Source organism: Ixodes scapularis, unplaced genomic scaffold, assembly GCF_016920785.2.
Source record: "Ixodes scapularis isolate PalLabHiFi unplaced genomic scaffold, ASM1692078v2 PGA_scaffold8__174_contigs__length_109621045, whole genome shotgun sequence".
In the NCBI taxonomy this organism is placed as follows: Eukaryota; Metazoa; Arthropoda; class Arachnida; order Ixodida; family Ixodidae; genus Ixodes; species Ixodes scapularis.
In genome coordinates, this window is record NW_024609883.1 from 55,256,645 (window position 1) to 55,279,896 (window position 23,252).

The window sequence follows — 23,252 nt, forward strand, 5'->3', positions numbered from 1 at the left end:
AATTCACAGTAAAGCACATAGGCACCGCTCTACCTCACTGGTAGAGAGGGTGGCGAGTGGCATGCCTACAGAAGTTTTAGAGCTTGTCACAATTGGTAGGGGGGGGGTTATGCATGAGCACACATAGAGGGATTGCCAGAACGGTGAAGACAACAGCAAGAAAGAACGCTGTTACTTTACGGCAGGAAGCAATCGAAGGGCAATAGCACAATTCTTGCAGACAACTGGCATCAGTGCTGTCTTGTGAGCTTGCGGTTTCCCTGCGTTGTCTAGGAGGCATATGATCACACGACCCAATGGACGGCCACAGTTGAGATCAACCCTGGCCCTCCAGTGAAGGGTCAGAACTTAAGCCAATGTCACAGCGGCAAGAGATCTGGGGTGAGCTTGGCTGCCGAAGAAAAGCGCAAGTTGATTAGCACCACTAGTATCAGGTCGTCCGTAACAGCAGTTGCAGGGAGGCATTACCATGATTAAGACACATGTTGAAGACACTTTGACTGAGCACACTGCCTCCTTGAATTGTCGAGCACTTAGGCCACTCTGGGAATAGTTCCATGGTATATACCACACAGCAAGTGGTACACTTAGAAAGACTTCTAGTACGCACACACTTAAGTCAGTTGTTAAAGAGCACCAGCGCGTCGCTGGACAAGTCGTATGATTCAGCTTCCACGGCAGCCAGGCAGTAAGCACAGCATCGCAGCACTTTGACATGCTTGTGGGAGGTTCCAGGTCACGGCGTCGCCGAAAGGGTAATCGAAACGGTATCACGACGAGCACACTTCCAGTTATCACGATCCTTTCTGGAAACAGTGCTCCACAGTATCACTCGACAAGGTGACGGCCATTAGCCGAATCCTGCATCCACGTTTTACACACCACTAGAACTGTCTTGGGATGCATCTCGGAGATAGAGTGAAGGTGCAGCATCTTAAACGTGACAAAGTGGCCATTTTAAGAATCACACTGCGAGTTGAAACAACGGAAAAGGCTTGCGTCTCGCAGCGTCGCCTGTAGAATGACCATCCGGACACTGTGAAGGTAAGAGCGTTGACATCGAAGAACACTTCAGTGAATGGAGGCAACCGACGTTTCAATAGTCACCTATCGTACCGAACGCATTCCAAAGAGGCCGCATGAACGTAGATTGTTTTGCACGAGCTAGGTCAGGCAGGGCTGGGGCCAGGGCTGGGGATCCGCCGCCGGTACGGGTAAAGAAGCCAACCAAACAACGTGAGGCTGGCAGACGCGGTTCGTGGATGTCAACGACGTCTGAGCAACCCTAGGCCTTGCTTGTAACGAGATTGGATATTCCCGCTGGCGGGCACACCATATCTGTACAGCATAATTGTGGCTGATCTTGATTGCAGGAGATGGATACAGGAGAACCAATACACGTCAAATAGGTCGAGTACGGTAAACGGGACCGCTGATGAGACGCATTCCCTACAGAGGCATGGGAGATGGGACGCGGGACAATGTTCGCCGCCATGTTGAAAGTTGAAAGAAGCCGAGCTTTAGTTTGGTACACAAACGTGCTCAAAAACCTCCAACCAGCTCCAACACATTGTTTACATGTAATGCTGCTTAATTTTTATTACAAATATTTATAATATTTTTTAAATATCTGGTATTTGACAGTTTGAATTTAAGTCGACTACATGCACGTCCACGTTGTATCGCCGGTATCGCCATCGCCATCGTAACAAAACATACAAAAAAACTGAGGAACTTTCGAGAGTTGGCCGAACTAAAGTGAACTTTAGCCGTACGCCGTACTTTCGAGCTTTCGGAAACCCCACTGCCGAAGAACGTTTTTGAAAAGAGTCACCCGTGTGCCGGCGTGCCGTGCCCATCGAACCAACCGTGAAGTTAATCGGTAAGTGCTCGCCCATCCGTCTTACGTTTTCCTTCCTTTTTTCGGAGCGTATGACGTGTTCTTGTGTGTGCAGGAAGCGTGTATCAAAAAAGAAACGTGTGGTGGCTCTTCGTCGCACACGTGCTCCGTGCGTTGAATGAACCTCGAGCTTTCGGCAAGGAAGTCCTGCAGAGGCAGCGAGGGCCGAGCGAGGCATTTGGTGAGTGTATCAAGGAGTTCTATCGGGTGGCGGCTTGGTGGCACCTAGCTAGGCGGTGTTTTACAGAATTCATGACTGCTAAAGGTATACCGGCTAGCGGGTTGGCACTCGTATTTGAACCTCACAGGCCGAGGGCCATTTGCTTCAACTGCGGGAGGTCGTGTTTAGTCTCAATTTTCGTCCTCGCAAGCCACTCGGAACATTCCCGCTTCAGACGGGGCAATTTCACCCAGCAACTTGACGTCGCAACACCAGCAACACGGGCCGCCCTTGTTCACACGCGGCAACCGAATTGCTACGACTTGTCATCCTCATCATGCAATTTGATTTTTCTTGCACTATTTAGATGCACAGCTACGCGCTAAAAACGTGTTTTTATATCTTTGAATGGCATTGAGAATACTAACTCATCTTTCTGAAAGGTTTATTTCCAGAAACGATCTATTTCAAACCAGAACAAAGCCTATAGCTGTCATCACCACCACCACAGAGGTGTCGCATGAAAATACTGCGTCCCTGATTGGCCGCTGCCGCTTCAAACGTCTTAGAGTTGTTAGAGTTGTTCGTCCATTTCGAGCCAAACTTGATCTCAGCAATTCGTGTTGATCTAGGGAAAGCTAGGAAACAACCCGCCAGCAACCTCAAAATTGCTGGAAAAGTTGCCCCGTCTGAAGCGGGCCTCAGCCTCGTTCAGACTTGCGAACCGGTGGCCAGATTCAGGAGAATTCTGATGCCGGGCGACAAAAGCAGGCAGGATTTCCGGCAGAGAGCAAAATCGCTCTAAGACCAATTTTGAACGCCGAAAAAAAAAACTTCCACTCGCCGCAAGCCAATCAGAATGCATGGGTGAACTGGCGCTTGCTGACGTCGGATCCCCGCTGGCGAGCTGGCGACGAGAAGCGCGTGGGCAAAGAGGAGGTTTGGGAGCTCTCGTCAGGTCACGTCTGTTCGGGAAACTGCAAGACGCGGCACGGCGTGCCGCATCTTGCAGTTTCCCGTGCCAACAACGATGGCCGCACGAACGCGAGAAACACGTGCTATGAGCGAGTGCTGTGCTGCCGTTCACTTCCAAGCGCCTCTTATTTCAGGGCTTCACTGCCATTTGCTTTGAAGTACTGCACTGGCGCTTGTACCACTTCGTGCACTGGTGCTTTGACGCCCCTTGCAAAACTAACAAAAACATCTAGGTGTTTTAGCAAGGTTAGCCTCCGTGTTCCTTGCGCCCGATGCAGTCGTCGATAAATGTTGAGCTGCTGTGACAGCCTTCTTGCTGACCTAGGGTGCTATGTTCGACAAATGTTTTGTTTCTCCTAAAAAGAAACGGAAGAGACAATATCACGTTTGATTGGCTAGAGGCTCAAATAACGAAAGAGAACTTCTGACACTTGACCCTGTAACCAATCTGACGCCATATCGTCAGTTCCGTCACTTCGTTTATTTTTAGGAGCAACAAAACATTTGTCAAACATGGCCTCCTGCTCAGTGTCCTAGACTGGTCACTAATTTTGCTGTCATCGACGAAAATAAGAGTAATCCCAGACTGTCGAATTTGACACTGTTGGTTGCTTCCACTATGCTTTTTATACATACCATCGAACTTGTTGTAATTATATATAGACGGGGCATGGCTCTGAAAAATGTCTGTCATGGTACTCATTGGCCGAGAAAGCAAATATAAGTGTTTGTTCAAAAATTGTTGATGAATGCTAGCATCAGAAAAATGTTGTGCTCATGTCCAGTTTGTGAGCTGGTTTCCGCTGACATGCTTGGGCACTGCGGGTGCATCATACTGAAAAGATAGAGAGCGTTTTGAAGCAGAGAAAAAGGGAGAAATAGTCAGCTCTTACTTCCAGAAATTTGTCCTGGGAAGCTGGCTTTTATCTGAGTGATGGGCAGTTAGTACTACGCCAATTCTTGAAGGTACTCTGACAGGGTATTGATGCTCGCCAAGGTTTTTATTTGTACATGACATATGAGAGCCTAACTACCCAGAACACAATTTCTGGCTCAAAATTTTTCTTTGCGCCTGAAAATCGCCGATCGAGAGCTGGCCGGTTCGAGTCTTGCTCACTCTCTTCTCTGTAGTCACATGCCATTTTTTATGGTTTTGACACAACCATCAAATATAAGCTAAGCAGTGGGTCATCGAAGGCCACACTCAGTATTAAAAATAAAAACGAAATGATACCCATTTTTGTGGCTTCTACAAAGTCGCAAAAATGTTGAAATATAAATTTATGACTTGTGTTGATTACTGCGATTTTCCAGTGTGTTTCTCACTAAGCTTACTTGAATACGTGTTTTGGTCAACAGACAGAACCACAGGCAACTGGGCGGCACATTGCTGCTTTAATTGCATGGGTTTGTTTAGTTCTGAAGTGTTCTGCTCCCGAGCCACTCACGAAATTTCAGAAATTTGTTTTCATGAAATAATATGCATCTGAAATTAAACATGCTTGTCCATAGTCAAATATTTAAAAAGCATGGATATATCTGCTCTATAATGGTATAGGTTGTATTCACTGGCGGTCATAGCTGAGCTCGCTGCTGCTTTCTTACCACCAGGGAACGGAAAGAGGGGAAAGATGCTTCTGTACAAATTTTGAGTGAAAGTTAATCTTCTATAATCTTCTAGAGTGAGAATAGTGACATCTGGGGAAGTCTGGGACATACAAAGCAAAGTCCCACTGAGAAGAGAGTTTCTCCTTCGCTTCTTCTCTTGTCACTGCCCGAGAGCTGACGGGAAACGCCCTCTGAGCATGTGCTGTGAGCATTTACCTCAAATATGGCATCCAGTAAACACCACCTAAACTGTAAACACCTTAATGTTTGCAAGAACCTAATTTTCGCGAATCGCCTACAATTCGCTAAAATAGGTCCCGCGAACGATGCCAGCAAAATCTAAACATATAGGAATCTATATTGAGATCCCACTGCATCGCTAAAATTAGAACCCGCAAATTATTCCAAAACTTCAGCCTTGACCGAAATCGCGAAATATTGAGCCAGGGAAAAATAAGTCGTTTACAGTATTTGACATTTTTTACATATATCTCCATGTTTTTTGCATACTGTAAAATACCGCAGAAGCGCCCACTTCATTCAAGTGACTACTATTAACATTTCCAAAATTTGGGAATTCTGAAAATTATACGTTAATTGCCCAATTTGTCCGGACCTCAGTTTTCAGTGAAAGTGGGATGGGCGCTCCCCCGGCACTTTGCTGTATGCCTTTCTGTGCTCTATCCCTGACGAGATGAAAGCTCAAGACGTGTGACATTTTGCTACTGTATCACTTCTTGGTCACTTATGAGACTACGGTTTTCCTGAACATCACCAAACAGCATCAAAACCAACACTTCAAATGATTCAAGACAAGCTTCAAGAAATGAAAGCATGATCGACTGTATAAGCATGCTTCAGTTCATAACATGGATCAGCAGCACGGTACCTGACCCGAAGGTTTTGATAGAGAAAATGCAGTTTTTTTTTGCTCACATAGACTATGTATTGCTGAGAAGTGAAACTGTGTGAATGGGTGGTGATAGAATGCAAAATTTTAAGAGTAGATCCCTGAATCGAAAGCTAAATTCGAAAAACAAAATCTCTTTATTAGCAAGCGTCCACTTGGGAAAGTTGGGCGAGTTGGTAAGTGTTCATGGTGGAAACCGTGCGAGTAGAAACAAAGGATTCATGAAGAGAAAGGAACAAGATCATCAAACCAAGAAAAGGCATTGTGGGTGCCTAGAGCATATATTTCAATAAAAAAACAAAGTAAAGTGGCAGGAAAGAAAACAAGGTTATATTTTGGGCTAACACATTTTTCTAGTGAAATAAATGCCACAGGCGCCCACAATTTTTATCGCTTTGATGAATGTTAAGCCTCGGGAGACATACAGCTCATAGAGAATCTTTGTTATGTTTTGGTGTTTTCATCCAGGTAACATCGTGTGCCCAATTTTTCGCATTTTATCACCGCCACTAGCGTGACATTCGCACAGAGTTAGAGTTCTTTTCGACATGTAGCTTTTAATGCAGGCCGAAAAATAAGGTTTAATTTTTTCTATCTGGGCAACGTAGAAGAATGAAGATGTTATATACTACGCCGTAGGGGCCCCTATATTTGGAGAAGTAATGAGAACTACCCATCCTTGCTTTTGAAGAACGAAGCTAAAAGAATAAACTGAAGAATGGAACTAATGACGTCACTGAAGCTGTTGTCGGTAGATCAAGGAGACAGCCCAAGTTGACCTCTGAATCGGAGGCAGAGCACTCGGCCTCGAAGCTTTGACTCAGCATTGAGAGGATGGCACAACGCTCCGGTTGGGGCATCGAAGGCATAATGTAGACGCTCATTCCAAGCATCACCTCCAGAATTGTGCACTATTTCACTTGCAAGCTGTAGTAGAAGAATGAAGAATTTTGCGTTCTACATTAACTCGTCCATTTGCGCCCACATTAAGTTGAAAATGCTCTATTTTTTCCAGGTTGTACTTGGATCAATCTTCGATGAACCGCTGTCGAATCTGTGGACGTTGTTTTTCCACGTTGGTGAACTATTTTAACCACTGCAGATTTCACAGTAGCTTAACATGTGGCGCTTTGTGCCCTGCATCAAGCTGTGGTGCGACATTCAAAAGCTATGCAACTTTCATCAGCCATTTAAACAGGGCACACAAACAAAGTCAGGTGCCTTCGGAAACCAGGCTGTTAATATGCCCAGTAGCAAAATGTACCCAGCAAGTAGCAACACGATCAAGGATGATCTCTCATATATCTGACCACCTGAAGTTGGGAAAAGAGCCCATTGTGTGCCCCTTCACGGGGTGCATCAGCAAGATCAGCACGCGAAATGCCTTTAGAATGCATGTTTCACGTTATCATCACCCACAGAAGGACACTTTGGAGCTCTGCCATACTGCACAGGACGATCCAACAGCCCGCATCTCCAAAGATCATGCCTCGCTGGACATCGCTGAAGAAAATCCTGAAGAGCCCTATGACCCAAGTGCCCCGCTGGACATTTCTGAGGAAAGCCCTGAAGAGTCCCATGACCCAAGTGGTGTACTGGACATTGCCGAAGAAAGCAGCCCTGAAGAGCCCTGTGATCAAAGTGACGTCTCGGATCATGAACTTTTTAGAGACAATGCAGCATTGTTCTTCTTCCGATTAGAAGCCCAACACCATATCCCTGCAGATACTGTACAGTATATTGTGAGCGAAGTTGACAACCTCCAAAAGCTTAGTCAGAAACTCGTGGAAGAAGAGCTTGCCAAAATCCTTCTTAGTGATACGCTAGAATTGGTGCTTTGTCATTTTAAGAACAATGAGCTTGACATTGTAACATCAGGTAGTCTGAAATCATCGTACCTGAGACACAAGTACTTTAAGAAACATTTTCACTTCGTAAAGCCAGTTCAGATTAACCTTGGTACCAACAAGCAGAACTTCCCTTCTTTTTTCCACTATGTGCCTGTGCATGAGTTGATAGTTCTGTTGATGTCCAACTTGCCCCAGGAACCTCATAGGTCAAATGAAATCAATGAATGTTTCACTGACTTCACAACATGCAAACAATTTCAGTCCTCTGACGATGTTATACAAGTCATCTTATATCAAGATGAATTTGAATTGTCAAATCCCTTGGGGTCTGCAAAGGGAAACTTTAAGTTATTGGGCGTGTATTTGACGCTCGGTAATTTGCCACAACACTGTAGGGCTCGTACTGAGAGTATGCAGCTTGTGTTGCTTGCTCTTCAAAAAAATGTAAAAGAGTTTGGGTTGAAGAAAATTCTTCAACCGTTGATTGATGATCTGTGCTACCTAGAACGTGTGGGTCTGGAGGTCAAAGGGAAGCTTTACAGAGTGCAGCTGTGCTTCATTGTTGGGGATAATTTAGGGAGCCATGCAGTTGGTGGGTTCACGCAAAATTTTAGCACGTCTGCATATTTTTGCAGATTTTGCCTGGTTACTCGTACACAATTTCATGAAGACCCCACCCTGACAGGTGAAAGGAGGTCTGTGGAAAACTATGAAACTTGCTTTACACATGACGACGAAGGATGTGGCATGTATGGTGTTGTGTGCGAGTCACCTTTTAACGTGCTAAGCAGCTTTCACGTATGTCAAGCTGGCCTACCACCATGTATTGGCCATGATATGTTTGAAGGTGTAGTTCAGTGTGATCTGCCCTTGTTCATTAGGTACTTTGTGCGCAAAGGGTGGTTTTCTTATGACTACTTAAACATAAAGATTATGGCTCTGAAGTACAGTGCACGGGACCTGAGAAACAGGCCATGTAAGGTGAGCAGCAAGAGTGATAAGCTTGCAGGCCACGCCATGCAAAACTGGACATTCCTGCGGCTGCTGCCGCTGTATGTAGGGGATAAAGTGATTGATCCAAGCGACTCTGTGTGGCAGTTAAGTCTTGAGTTAATGGAACTAGTTGACTTGCTAATGGCTCCTAAAATAACATATGCACAGGTTGCTTACCTCAAGGTCTTAATTCAGACGTACATCCACAACCGTAAAGCATTTTTTCCTGATGTCAAACTGAGGCCGAAGCATCATTATATGTTGCACTATGGTGACCTCATCCAAGAGTTTGGCCCATTGTCTCACGTATGGAAACTCAGATTCGAAAGCAAACACCAGTACTTCAAAAATTGCATTCGTTCAACAAAAAATTTTAAAAATGTGACCAAAACGCTAAGCGAAAGGCACCAATTCTTTCAGGCATTTTTGACTTCCCGCGGTCTCTTTCCGCCAGATGTCGAGCTTCATGGCGCGAAAGCTCACAAACAGCCAGATGAAGTGTCTCAGCTTTCTCATGCCTTTGCAGATGTAGAATCAGCAAGAAATTTGACGTTTTATGAAAAGGCTGTCGTTAAGGGGACAACTTATGTAATTGGTGACTATGTGCTCATTTCAGGCAATCGCTTTGAAATAATGTTTGGAGTTGTGACTAGCATTAGGTCCAATGCCTCGGGAGAGGTAGCATTTCTGCTTCAATGTGTACCAGCTACTCTCTTGCCAGCTATGTGCTTGTACAGTCTTCAGGATCCAACTGGAGACTTAGTTCTTCTCAATCAAGAAAAGCTTCTTGATTCAACATCTTACCGGCCATATTCGCTTGGTCACAGTAAAGTTATAAGACTTAATTTTGCGTTTCCAGAGAAATTCTGAGTGCTCCTTTGTGATTGCTTGGTCTAATAAAAACAAAAAGGAACCACACCATTTTTTATAAGTTCTGTTTACAGAAGTGGGCATTGATTCAGTCGGGTACTTTATTGTGCCCCCAAAACCCAAACTGACACATTGCCTTGAATCCTTAATGATTTGTCAGGCTGCAGTAGTAGGTAGTTTTCTGCCAATTCATTCCCTTTCCTTATCCCTTCCCCTTCAACATCTGGGTTGGATTCTATCTGAAGAGCTTTTCAATGCCTTGATCCATGCAATATATTTATTTCATGCCCTTAACAAACAAAAGTGCTGAGCACCCTATACAGGGATACCACATCACAGACAAGGTGCCTTCCAGATGAAAAAGCTAAATTCTCAGGATGTGCTTGCCACACTCCTAATGTGCATCTCCAGTCACCGACAGGAAAAGAAGCTCGGGGCCCCTTTTTTTGTATGCATGCGCTCTTTGGCTTTCCTCATGCATTGGCTATACACACGCTCAAAGCTTACCAGACTTCCAGGGCCTGCTTGCTAGAACAGCATCTCAGCTAAGACTGGGTGGATAAAAGCACTGCAAAGGCTGGGGCACACGAGCGTCTTGAGACACAGTTTGAATCCCGCTCAGCTTGTGTGCTGGCTTTGGCAGTGTTTTCTTTCACACAGTCTCAGCCAAGACGCTGTTTCTAGCAAGCCCGCCCAGCTGTCATTTAAGGTAGGAAGCTCGCACTGAAGGTGGCACAATTGATGGATCTTGATATTCTTATTCTGTTCATGACTATTGGGGGGGGGGGGATCTAACTGTCGAGCCGCTAGTGGCCAAGTTGAGAACTCAACTCATTGGGGCAACAAGGGCTAGAATTATTTGTTGGTATCTGATACAGCGTTGGACAATAAAAATTTGAGGAAGGTAATCTTATTCACGCGTTTTTGTGTTCGATGGACAAAGCGCTTCTTAACCGTAAAATATCAGGCTAGCGCCCACTCAAACTTTAGAGATAAATACGAAAAAATGGGGGATGAACACTTGTCCGGTCACCAATTTTACGTATCAATGTACTGGCATATTTTCTCATATCTTACAAAATTGGGAATTGGCACTTAGACTGGAATGGGCGGATGCACAGTATTCTATGGTAGTTAGATCTTTACGCCAATAGCATGCCAAAGTAAAGGACTGAAGATCCTTTTTAATCACAATTGTGTCTTGAATCTTAAAATTCCCAATAAAATCTCAGTAGTAAGAGTTATAATAGATCATCTAAGTTACAGTAGTGTGCATAGCATCAAAGTCTGTGTCCAAAACAAACTCTGAAAGATATCCAATCTCATTCTCATTCCACATTAATTTTTGTGGCAGGTTGTTAAACTAGGTATACATTATGGTCAATCATATGGTGCTAAATCAAATGAAGGCCCTTGAAAAAGCGTAAACAAACATCTTTTGGACCACACTGCAGGAGATGTGGCCAAGTTTCCAAAGATAGTGGCACTGTGAAAATTATAATTGAACAAAAATATAACGGTTCTCTTTTCCCAGGTGTGATGCCGCTGGTTAAAATATGGAGCGCAGACCTCTCGGTGCGAAAAGTAGGAAATGTGAGAACGATGAGCGACGTTCTAACACTTGCTAAAGAAAAAGACGTATGCACTTCAGAGAAGTCTAAGGTAAGACAATGCTATTTTTATCATCCAGTTACTTCCATAAGATTATTTGTTTTGACAGGTGTTTCTGCAAGATTGGACTGAACTTGATGATGATGAATTTGGTGAACTGCTTTTGGAACTGCCATTCGAACAAAGAGTGTTCATTGTGGCAGAAAAACCTCCATGCAAAGCGGTTGAGGAAACACAAGCAGGTATCTCTTTTGTGCATGATGTTCCAGATTGAATTTTGCTGATCCAAGCATGCCATAAAATAATAAGCAAGCACCCACCCAAAAACTGGGCATAACCACAAAAAACATTGGGCTTGGTACTTGTTAGGTCTCACATCAGAAAAGCAGTAGTTGCACATGGTAGGTCAAGTGCAAGTCAGCTGGTTAAGTATTTAATCTGTAATGTCTAGTCAGTGAAAGAGTAACTGAATAGATATGTTGCAATTTACATCAGGAAAACTTAAATGTGTGTTCAATTATGATATACATGTGTAAGTAAACCAGTTTCCTTTCAATCAATTTCACATTTTAAAATTATGCTATGAACTAGAAGAGAGTAAGTCAGCACCTCAATAAAAATATAAATATAGTTATAGCTCTAAACGTGCTACTTAGAAATGCAGTGTTAGGAAGAAAACTAGGCCTTACAGTAACATAATTTCAAACAGTGAATGAGAAAGGAAAATAAATTAATGGTTTCACGTATCACGACTGTCTGCACTTGTGCCAGTGCCAGACTTTTTCTTTCCTCCACCTGTTGAGATAAAGGGAACAAAACTGTTGGATTGTGATTGGTATGGTATGGCTTCAAGGGGCACTGACACCCCAAAGGTTGTATTATTTTTTATTGTCTAAAACGATGCAAGTTATAGTCAGACACGCAAAAAAAAAACGCATCGCAAAAAAAAGTTTCCTTGCTCGCGTGCGCGCCTTTTCATTTTTGGCGTTTATATTTCCCGCGCTCACCTCCTGGTTTCTTTTGATCGGTGATGTCAAAAATCAGGAAATTTAGAAGCTTTGTAGGCGACATTTCTATAACATTTAATAACGGCAATCGTAAAACATGTTTTTTAGCGCAACTGCGAAAACTCTATGGCCCCTCTTTTTGAAATACCAAAAATCAGATTTCAGTGTGATGTCGCTTCCTGGATTTGTATCCTCCCTCCGAAAACTTGGCAATGCTCGAGCAGAGGCTTGTCGGCGAGTCGGGAAGAAACCGGTCTTTTCTCGTGCCAGCGCCCTTCTATCCCGCCGGCTCACCTGCTCCTCGCTTCGGGTCGCCGTGGCAACGGCGCTTTGATAGCGTGGAGCGGAGGCCCGATTGAAAGTCGAGTCGCAGGAAACCGCAAAATTTTACTCACTGCACTGGCACGGATCGTGCGGGAACTTCAAATTTGGCATTCGGAAATTGTTTTTTCTTACTTCACAAATACTGAATTCCCAAGTTTCGAATTTTGAGGGTAATGTCCCGGCATCATTTTCAATCTTTTCGGATCATAGACAAAAATATGATTTTGATGTGTCAGTGCCCCTTTCATGCAGGTACATCTGCCATGCAGCAAAAAAGGCTCTCAGTTCAACAACAGCCCGAACTGGAGACAACCAGTTTTATTTTACAACTGGAATTCCCACGCAGCGCACAGGATGCATTAGCAGCGGGGAAAACACTAATGACCAGGGACCGGCTAGAGCTTGTCAGGGTTGTCGTAAACGGCTTAATGCGAAAGTCATCGCGGCCCTCGAGAGACTGCGCCAGGTGTGTGGCCGAAGGACTTGTAAAGATGTTTCCGGCATCACTAGAGGATCGAGGGATTGACGGACAGAAGATGGGCACAGGGTATGATTCGCTTCTCTATCAACTAGAAAACCGGATAGAAAACCTAAGCCGGGGAAAGCGGTTGTCAGCTCGTGAAGCAGAAGAATCTCGCCCAAAGAGAAAAAGTTCTAAATCCTCGTATGGCTGCTTGAATTGGCAACTCCAGTTGTCGGGCGAGGGAGACATCCATGACTCAAATGAAAGCAAGGAGTGGATGAAGAGAGAAGCGCACAAGGCAACGAAGGACCTCGATTTGTCCCGGGCAATGGAACTTTCAACAGCTACGTATGGCGATCAAAGAGCATATATCAACAGTGTGGATCCCATACACTCTGCGAGGGACGTGAAGGAGGAGTGGCCTCTCCTTTTTCATAAACCCATGTTTTATGCACATGTGAAGACCCTGCTGGGAAAGGACATGCTTGTGAGCAACTTGCCTTCTATTATTTTTACTCATGATCTTCAAAAACAGCTATTCAATAGCAAATAGCGCATAAATGCCCAACACCAGATAGTTTACTGACAGCAGCCAGCTTACAATTAATTTATAAAAAGTTTAAAGTGAACAGCACTCTCCATTGAAAAACAGCACTTTCCATTGAAAAACAGCACTCTACATTCACTTTTACTTTTGTAAAAGTGAATGGGATGTGCTCATTTAGGGGTGAAAACTTGGTATTGGGTACAGTTTGTCGTCTCTCTATAACCTGTTTTAGGAAAGTAGGAAATCATTAATGTCATGTTTATGCTAACTAATTTGCACACCATATTTACCACTACCGTAAAATCCCGAAAGGGCACCCAACCAAAATGAAGGGATAAATAGTGAAAAACATAAGGTCGGTCGCCTGTCTTTGGGAATAAGATGCAAAATATCCTAAAATATTACTGATGAACACTGCTTCAAATCACTTGACATGGGAACCAATACTGCATATTATGGACACTGCAAATTCGCGTTTCACAAAATTGTAAACATGTGGGAATCCGCTACGAAGTCCTGCGCTCTTGCCACGATGAAAACTTGCATGCCACTGAAACCAATATCACGCACACAGATCGCAGATAATTGCGGAAACTCACTAAGCACTCGTATGTTACGGGAACAGATGTTGCACATGCAGATCGCAGAGGAGGACGCAGAACCCGTTACAAACTCGCTTGTCACACATACCGATACCACAGATCGCGTGGTTCATGTGATTCCCATCGACAGGAATTCGGGCATGGGTGAGGTTTTGGAGTTTTTATGTTACGAATATTTTGCCAAACAATCGGGATGTGTGATCCCTTGGTGGTGGGCACTCTTTAAAGGGATGGTGAACCGAAATTTGTATTTCAGAAAAAACAATGCAGGAAATGTAGGCAGGACGCTACAATCCCTACACCACTACTCATAAGGCGATATCTCAAATGGATGGCCGTATTTTTTGAAAAAAGAGGTCGAGATTGAACCAGGCCGACGAGGTGCGTGACATCATTATATCGAGTTTCCTCCTCTCTTCGCTTCGCTCCCTCAAGGCTGCGAGGCGGAGAAGACGCGAGGCCGTTCCCTCTCCTCGGAGAAACATGACGACATCATCTCTGTCAAATGCGCCTCCTTTTCTTGAAAAATTTGGTCATCCGTTTGAGATATCGCTGTACGAGTGATGTCCTGGTGTTTGTGGCATCCCGTTGCACGCTTTTACCCCGTGTTTTGTGGAATCAACATTTGGGTTCAGCATCCCTTTAAGGATTTTACGGTAACTGGGTTAGATCAGCTAAAGGAAAATGAACTATAAACAATGTTAACAATGTTCTTCCTAGATTTATGCGCTATTCCTTTCCAGGAAACTTTTGCTGAAGGACTGAAGCTATGCACTGCGCTGTTAGGCAGGCACTTTGTAAAGAGCCCAAACAGGGAGCTTTTGTTTTGGTCTGTCCAAGCAGAAGAGGCAGAGAAGCGTGGCGAGGTCATGGCAAAAGAAAAAGTGCTACTGCCACAATTGGCATGCTATTTCAAAGAAAAGACTGAAATCCTGGTGCAGGTACTTGAGGTATGTGTTGCAAGTATACAGTTGTTTCAATGAATTCTAGGTGCAAGAATCTATCCTAATCTGAAATGAATGAAGAAAGGGCACTATGGCACAGAAAAAGCAGTCGGGTGAATTTGCAAGCTATGATTATCCTACATTACCTAACGGTGTGAGAAAGAATGTTTTTTTGCAATTGTTGGAATACTTCTTCACAAGTCTTAATTGCAACTTCCAGGAAGGAAATAGCATTACAGACCAGCTGCCCTCCCTTCCATGCACCCCCATGGTGGTTGCTGTCGGTGAGCAACCTGATAGCCTTGGGCCTTTCTACCTTTCTAATAGAAATTAACTGTTCTTGTACGGTGCAGAAGTGAAAATTAGGCTACGGCCATGCTTGTCAGTTTTTTAGCTCTTTTTTGTCCCTTAGTCCAAAAGCTTTTCACTTGCACAGTACAATTACGGCATGTCTTAAGGCAATGTGGTAGCCAATAGTTTTTGTTGTGGGTTATTAGGGCGAAGCGGGGGTAATTTTCTGGTTGAGTTGGTAGTCAGGAGGTTGAGAGAGAGAGAGGAAGGTAGGTGGTATACAACTTTCAGTTTTACTATGAAAGCCTTTTAATATTGGACTGACGATAAAATTGGAACAAAATGAGAGCATGAAAAGATATGCCGTCCCATCTTTCTCTTTCTTTTTACTTCCTATAACTCGGTCTTGTAGCTTGGAATTGTATACTACTCTGTACATAATATTCAGTGGTGTGGAAGGTGCTACTGCACCCTAGGATGAATAACTCAAAATCATTATACAGCTTCCTTGTTTCTTTGAGAAAGTCTGATTGGATGCGAGAAACAATTTCATGATGTGCCAGGCACATCAAGAGAAATGTTGAGTGAGTGGAGACTCCACAGTCCACTTATGACAGATTCACACGATGGACTAATCCATGGATGGATTGATCACATGACAAGACATCTGCAGATCGTCGGTCTCCCAAGCGCATCCGCACGGAGGAGACGACAAAGGAGCGACAGCGAGGACAGACTTAATCTATTCATGACCCCGTAGTTTCGTGAAACACTAGCATCCCACTGTGGCACCGTTTTCCAAGAGTGGAAGCGACAGCAACAGTTGTTGCTATGGTCACGACACTATCATGAAACAGAATTGTTGCTGCCGTTACGCACCGAGCGAGATGGAGTGTCTTCACAGGCTTAGCCCAAAGCACCATTAGCTTCACTAATCCAATGCATGACACAAGTATGGTCCTGCTCAAAGAGGTTTTGGTGTAGAAGCGATGACCGCACGACTGAGCACAATACTTAACACCACAGCCGTAAGAAACTTGCTGCTGGATGAAAAACTGGATGGACGTGCGGGAAAGACTGCGGTGTGCTAAACAAGTTCTGACAAACTTCTTGACACTGACCCAAAGGGGTACCAGAATCTGCGGCGTGTCGGCTGGGCAAATGTCCTGCAGCTTCTTTCACGTGTGGAACCAAGACTGGGGCAACAAAATGAAGTGGTGCAGTAGTTCTCAGCCATGGATGTGTCGGGGACCCCTTGCGGACCGCTGGCAGTGACGGGGGACCCCTTCCAGGGAGGGCGAAGGGGAAGGGAGGGGACATTAGTAAGTACGTTAACACATCTGGAGCATGAAACAGGTGCCTTTTATTGCTACGTAGCAGAAAAACATAAAACAAAGGTGCCACATCACTTCATTTTGGTCAGTTCATCAAAACAAGCCAAATAAAAAAAAAATGTTTTTTTGTTGAGGGTCTCGCGGACCCCAGAAGTGGCTTCGCGGACCCCTATTTGAGAACCACTGAAGTGGTGAATGGGCAGAACACAATGGTGCACCATCATTCGAAAACAGAAAGATTATTGTACTGTTTCTAAATTGCTGTAGATGCCTTTCAAGTCAATCACTTGCCGAAAATCCGCACAGATAAGGTGCTCGCCTATTCCAGTCAGTGAGTCTGCGGACAAGGTGCAGATCACAGAAATCAATGACATGATGGGTCATGTGATAACTGGTCCACGGACGAAAATTGCGATTCAATCCATTGTGTGAATCTTATTATTTGACAATTCTACTAATATGAATAAACAATCCTGATTAAGCAAGAACAGATTGTGTTCTCTGGAACAAGGCAAATAAAGAAAGTTTTATAAATAATGCGTGCCACTTTGACAATGAAATGGCTCGAAGCCTGGCGCAATAGAGACTTTCCGTAGATCACACATTGCAAATGGCAGACGCATTCTCAATTCATGCTCAAAGTGATGACAAGCTCATGCTAGCAATGACTTGCTGTGTACAATCCACGAAAAGTTGTTTAGTATCATGATCCAGGGACGAGATTCTGCTTTGAAGAATAGTATGAGATTAAAGGAAAAGTGCTTTTGGGAATGATGTATGTGCCAAGGAATGAAATAAATTAAATGCACACCTACATTGTTTGTGCAGGAAGCATTTTCAGTCGAAGCTGCTTGGTGGTAGTTGAGCAGCAAATTTTGTTCGATGAACCAGTTGAGTTCCACGAGGCGGCATGCCTTCGTTTTTGTGCTTATTACGTCCTCAACATGGTCTACCCGAGAGATGTAGAGGCAACACTGGAGTTCATCCAGAGGCAAGTGAACTGGACTTTCGTTTTTAATTCCAGAAGCACTAAGCATTTCTTCATTTTTATAATGTGACCAGTCTTTAAGGTAGGATTCTAAACTAGGTGCAGCTATTTTTCGGAGCTTGAGTTCTCAAATTGGGTTCCTGGGAAACCAAGTGTTTCCCTGCACACCTTTTGTGGGTTTCCAAAGCTCCCAGATATCCTTGATTGTTGCTACCCCTAGGCAAAGTGTTTTTCTAGTTTAAGCAGTATCTTAGCAGATCTGGGCCCTCCACTGACACAAATCCAGGTGAAACACTCCTTCGTGTTTGCTTTATTGTTTATTACTATGAAAGATTCATCAGCTTCTATCCAAGGTGGGGTTTCTGGAGATATAAATGTTTGAGAACCCTTGTTCTGGAGTACGGTGACTTCTCGTTCGTATAAACTCTGTTAATATAGATACCTCTATATGGACAATGTTTTAGGACGTGAAATGGGTGAACACAAGCATTTTTGTCTCATTATTATAGACAACTCGCAATGTGGGTAACTTTTCAAGGGTACAGAGGTGTCCATATTAATGAGACATCACTGCAAATGGAAGGGAAACAAAAATTATGTGGCGCAACTTATAACCACTAGTTACAGTAGGCGGTTCTTGTTATTAAACCGTAACCTGTTTCTGCAAATGTATTTTGTGTCATGGTTGATAACTTTACAGGCAGATCTGCGGCATCAACCCTCCAAAGGGTAGCAAAAGAGACAGCTACAGACGGGGCCTGGTGCATCCAAAAATTTTGCGCCTTATGAAGGACGTGAAGTGAGAACCTTCGGCAAGGTATGCCAACTTTTACTTTTTTTTTTTTATTATAAAAGTATCTTTTTGCTTCATATGTGGTGGAACTTCTTTAATTCAAACCCTGTTGGACCACGAAAAATCCCTATTAGGTAAATTATATCTGATGAGCGAAGAAGTGATGAAAATGAAGCCTGAACACCTTCTTGCATCCACTTAAAATGTCTACTTGGAAGCCAGGCATGATTACAAAAAGTCTGCCTCCAGTGTGGTTTAACTCATATAAATTATGGCACCCAAAGTCATGCTATTCCCAATGAGACAAATATTCAGCGAAGTCACGGGCATCTGGGCAAAACGCCTCCGACAGCAGGAGCTCAGGTGCCTTGTCATTGCTGTCATCCTTAGCCTTCTCAGCTAAAGCCCCGAGCTTTAGCTGCGATGCCCTATGTAGTTTTGCCATGTCGCCCTGAAACGTTGCTTTTCAGATTATTGGGCTGTTACCATTCACAGTTATGTTGTAGAGAAGCTCTGTGCCAATTTCACTGCTTGATTGAGCATAAAGTTTCAGAGGGAAAAGAATTCAGTTCTAACAAGTAGTATTGTTTGTCTATTCCAGCCACAAAGAAAGTGTGCATACAGCAGCCTTTTTTTTTTAATAGTAAAGTACCAAAGTTTTGTGGGCAATAAGGTATTCAGCTTCCACATATGCATCTCAGGTGAGCCCCTGTTCTTTTCTTTAATATTTTTATTTCAATGACAGCTTTCCCCTAGTGATTTAATTAAGCTCTAGTGTGGGAAATTGCCCTTTGGAGCCTTGAACTGTAAATTTTGCACATTGGAGGGGAATGCAAATTTTTTTTTTTCCATCTTTTTGCGTTGTATGTAGTGGAACTTCTTTAATTCAAACTGTGTTGGACCGCAAAATATCGCTTTCAGGTAATTTATATTTGATGAGCGAAGAAGTGATGAAAATGAAGCCTGAACACCTTGCATCCACTTAAAATGTCTACTTGGAAGCCAGGCATGATTACACAAAGTCTGCCTCAGTGTGGCTTAACTCGTATAAATTATGGCACCCAAAGTCATGCTATTCCCAAGGAGACAAATATTCAGCGAAGTCACGGGCATCTGGGCAAAACGCCTCCGACAGCAGGAGCTCAGGTGCCTTGTCATTGCTGTCATCCTTAGCCTTCTCAGCTAAAGCTCCGAGCTCTAGCTGCGATGCCCTTTGTAGTTTTGCCATGTCGCCCTGAAACATTGCTTTTCAGACTATTGGGCTGTTACCATTCACAGCCATGTTGTAGAGAAGCTCCGTGCCAATTTCACTGCTTGATTGAGCATAAAGTTTCAGAGGGAAAAGAATTCAGTTCTAACAAGTGGTATTGTTTGTCTATTCCAGCCACAAAGAAAGTGTGCATACAGCAGCCTTTTTTTTTTAATACTAAAGTACCAAAGTTTTGTGGGCAAAAAGGTATTCAGCTTCCACATATGCATCTCAGGTGAGCCCCTGTTCTTTTCTTTAATATTTTTATTTCAATGACAGCTTTCCCCTAGTGATTTAATTAAGCTCTAGTGTGGGAAATTGCCCTTTGGAGCCTTGAACTGTAAAATTTGCACATTGGAGGGGAATGCTAATTTTTTTTTTCCATCTTTTTGCGTTATATGTAGTGGAACTTCTTTAATTCAAACTGTGTTGGACCGCAAAATATCCCTGTCAGGTAATTTATATTTGATGAGCGAAGAAGTGATGAAAATGAAGCCTGAACACCTTGCATCCACTTAAAATGTCTACTTGGAAGCCAGGCATGATTACACAAAGTCTGCCTCAGTGTGGCTTAACTCGTATAAATTATGGCACCCAAAGTCATGCTATTCCCAAGGAGACAAATATTCGGCGAAGTCACGGGCATCTGGGCAAAACGCCTCCGACAGCAGGAGCTCAGGTGCCTTGTCATTGCTGTCATCCTTAGCCTTCTCAGCTAAAGCTCCGAGCTCTAGCTGCGATGCCCTTTGTAGTTTTGCCATGTCGCCCTGAAACATTGCTTTTCAGACTATTGGGCTGTTACCATTCACAGCCATGTTGTAGAGAAGCTCTGTGCCAATTTCACTGCTTGATTGAGCATAAAGTTTCAGAGGGAAAAGAATTCAGTTCTAACAAGTGGTATTGTTTGTCTATTCCAGCCACAAAGAAAGTGTGCATACAGCAGCCTTTTTTTTTTTTAATACTAAAGTACCAAAGTTTTGTGGGCAATAAGGTATTCAGCTTCCACATATGCATCTCAGGTGAGCCCCTGTTCTTTTCTTTAATATTTTTATTTCAATGACAGCTTTCCCCTAGTGATTTAATTGAGCTCTAGTGTGGGAAATTGCCCTTTGGAGCCTTGAACTGTAAAATTTGCACATTGGAGGGGAATGCTAATTTTTTTTTCCATCTTTTTGCATTATATGTAGTGGAGCTCCTTTAATTCAAACTGTGTTGGACCGCAAAATATCCCTATCAGGTAATTTATATTTGATGAGCGAAGAAGTGATGAAAATGAAGCCTGAACACCTTGCATCCACTTAAAATGTCTACTTGGAAGCCAGGCATGATTACTCAGTCTGCCTCAGTGTGGCTTAACTCGTATAAATTATGGCACCCAAAGTCATGCTATTCCCAAGGAGACAAATATTCAGCGAAGTCACGGGCATCTGGGCAAAACGCCTCAGACAGCAGGAGCTGAGGTGCCTTGTCATTGCTGTCATCCTTAGCCTTCTCAGCTAAAGCTCCGAGCTCTAGCTGCGATGCCCTTTGTAGTTTTGCCATGTCGCCCTGAAACATTGCTTTTCAGACTATTGGGCTGTTACCATTCACAGCCATGTTGTAGCGAAGCTCTGTGCCAATTTCACTGCTTGATTGAGCATAAAGTTTCAGAGGGAAAAGAATTCAGTTCTAACAAGTGGTATTGTTTGTCTATTCCAGCCACAAAGAAAGTGTGCATACAGCAGCCTTTTTTTTTTAATACTAAAGTACCAAAGTTTTGTGGGCAATAAGGTATTCAGCTTCCAGATACGCATCTCAGGTGAGCCCCTGTTCTTTTCTTTAATATTTTTATTTCAATGACAGCTTTCCCCTAGTGATTTAATTGAGCTCTAGTGTGGGAAATTGCCCTTTGGAGCCTTGAACTTAAAATTTGCACATTGGAGGGGAATGCTAATTTTTTTTTCTTCATATTTTTGCTTTATATGCAGTGGAACTTCTTGATATCATGCATACTAATACCATGCATGTTGGAAGTTTGAACTTAGGGGAGATGTCAGGTATAACAAGCATTCGAGGGGAACTAGTATTTCAGGTTAATGTAGTACTCTGTAGGCACCATGTTTAAAGGAAAGCTAAAAAAAACCTTTAAACTTGAAAAAAAGAAAAAAAATTTTTTTTTTGTTGTGAGCTTGTTAAAATTATTGTGGAAGTTTTCTTCAAATCTCGTTAGCAGGGCGTTGTAATCACCAAATAATATTTTTAAGTTGCCCCACCTGTTGCAGCACGCTGAGTGCAGCAGAGCGCGAGAGTGGAGGTGGGGTCAGCTGACCCTTGCTCGCGAGTAAGTTGGCCAGGGGTGTCAGCAATGATGTCACGCTTTGGAGAGATTACAGGTGGTGGAGAGGCTCACCACATACCCTGCGCCAGTCGCTGCACATGTCTTTCGAAATAAATGAAGTTTACGTTCACTTCTGCCCAAGTTTAGTGAGATTACTGAATGAATGGGAGAAAAATGCTATAGATGTCTGCTCCTAACTTGTACTTCTTAAAGTGCTTCAGTTTCCGTTTCAGGCTAGTTTGACTTAGTGGTACAAGCATGTGCCAGTGTAGGAAACAACAGTGAATAATTTGCTGTACTATTTTGGTTCAGATTCCAGTATGCCCAAAAAGCTATACCTTTAACCTCTTAACCCCTGGACGAACCTAGCTCATCCACCTAAAGCTGTCCCCAAATCATTTGAAATGAGTGTAGCTTGACTGCGCACCCTCACTCGCCTTTTTGGCTGTTTTTGACAACACAGGCTCGTTCAGAGCATAGTTTTTGGCTGGCGAGATGGCAGCACATGTTTTGTTTTACTGCACATGCTTTTAAAAATGGTGACCAACGGTGGAGACAGGTGCTGCACGGGCCGCACGTGCAATAAAAATTTTATAAAGCAATTTAAATCGTAAATTGCCAAAAAAAAAAGAAAAAGCTAAGGGGTTAATTTGAATTAGGTTAGGTTAGGAGGTGCACTAGAGATGTGGCTGAATTGATTGTTCTTAATATCACCCAGTGATTATGCAATCTTAATTTGGTAGTTTATTTTTTTCCACGGCACTGGTAGTATTAGTTTTTCAAATCATTTGAACTTTTTAGTTGCATTCAATTTATGGGAGGTTTGTATATATGTCATGTTCGATTGTAGTTTTGATTGTGTATTGATTTCTAAACATCTTCTTCTCTTTATTTCAGGGTGCCCTTGCATGCACTATAAAGGTATCCAGGAGGTCTATAATTGAAGGACAACAAAAACACAAGCATGGAGGAGCCTCTAGTCAGTACAAGGGCAAACATATTTTTATATTTCTTCAATTTTAAAGCCAGTCATACCATCCAATAAAGGTATTGTTTCAAGACTTCTTAATCGGTTTGTTTGTTCAGCTGTCATATATATGAACAGTGATCTCACACAAACAAAATCCTGGCAACGTGTAGTACAGGTTGTGTGCTCTATTTCTTTTGCAAAACATGAACTCTTGTACGTTTTGTCTAAGGATGAAATATTGAATGACGGAGCTATGAACTCCATACCAATCTGTACCCAAAAGCTTCATGTGACTTGAGCTTGCCTGAACATCGAGGCTGTCTGCACTAAATAACGAAGCGCTATACGTTTCCGCCTTATGTAAAGCCACAGCTATTGGCCATCCGCACCAATCCTGCACCTCCAATACGTCGGGCGACACCCCTGGCAGAGCTAGAGCTCTACTGGGTGGGTCGTTTGATGTATCAGAGGTGCAGGTGGTATGGATGGCTTGTAGCTTTGGCCTTACATAAGGCAGAAAGGTATAATGCTTCGTTATTTAGTGCA

General features: G+C 43.4%; 2 protein-coding genes across 7 annotated transcripts in view; one reads left to right on the forward strand and one right to left on the reverse strand.

Moving 5' to 3' along the window:
• LOC115320902 (luciferin 4-monooxygenase-like) overlaps window positions 1-7,607 on the reverse strand; it is a 65,087-nt gene extending 57,480 nt beyond the window's left edge. The window contains exon 1 of the mRNA XM_042286991.1: window positions 7,452-7,607. Coding sequence (XP_042142925.1) covers window positions 7,452-7,607 — 156 coding nt within the window. The remainder of the gene's footprint in view (window positions 1-7,451) is intronic.
• Window positions 1,966-22,801, forward strand: LOC115320833. Of its 6 annotated transcripts, none has more exons than XM_042286714.1 (13): window positions 1,966-2,081; window positions 10,801-10,928; window positions 10,987-11,119; window positions 12,461-13,158; window positions 14,564-14,770; window positions 14,985-15,048; window positions 17,218-17,380; window positions 18,078-18,194; window positions 18,772-18,871; window positions 19,555-19,654; window positions 20,337-20,438; window positions 21,118-21,217; window positions 22,634-22,801. In XM_042286714.1, exons 2-8 carry the CDS (start codon window positions 10,806-10,808, stop codon window positions 18,178-18,180), a joined length of 1,491 nt encoding a protein of 496 aa, XP_042142648.1. In that variant the 5' UTR covers window positions 1,966-2,081; window positions 10,801-10,805; the 3' UTR covers window positions 18,181-18,194; window positions 18,772-18,871; window positions 19,555-19,654; window positions 20,337-20,438; window positions 21,118-21,217; window positions 22,634-22,801. The 6 variants fall into 6 exon arrangements, with proteins under 6 accessions (XP_042142648.1, XP_042142651.1, XP_042142649.1 ...); XM_042286717.1 differs by having other exon boundaries at window positions 18,082-18,194; XM_042286715.1 differs by lacking the exon at window positions 20,337-20,438.
• The last annotated feature ends 451 nt before the right edge of the window (window positions 22,802-23,252 follow it).

Bases quoted from the DNA above. Each gene is read 5' to 3' on its own strand.
- LOC115320833 (XM_042286714.1), top strand. From the start codon at position 10,806: ATGCCGCTGGTTAAAATATGGAGCGCAGACCTCTCGGTGCGAAAAGTA. The intron at 13,159-14,563 runs GTGAGCAACTTG...ATTCCTTTCCAG, and splicing joins TGCTGGGAAAGGACATGCTT to GAAACTTTTGCTGAAGGACT. The intron at 17,381-18,077 runs GCAAGTGAACTG...ATAACTTTACAG, and splicing joins ACACTGGAGTTCATCCAGAG to GCAGATCTGCGGCATCAACC.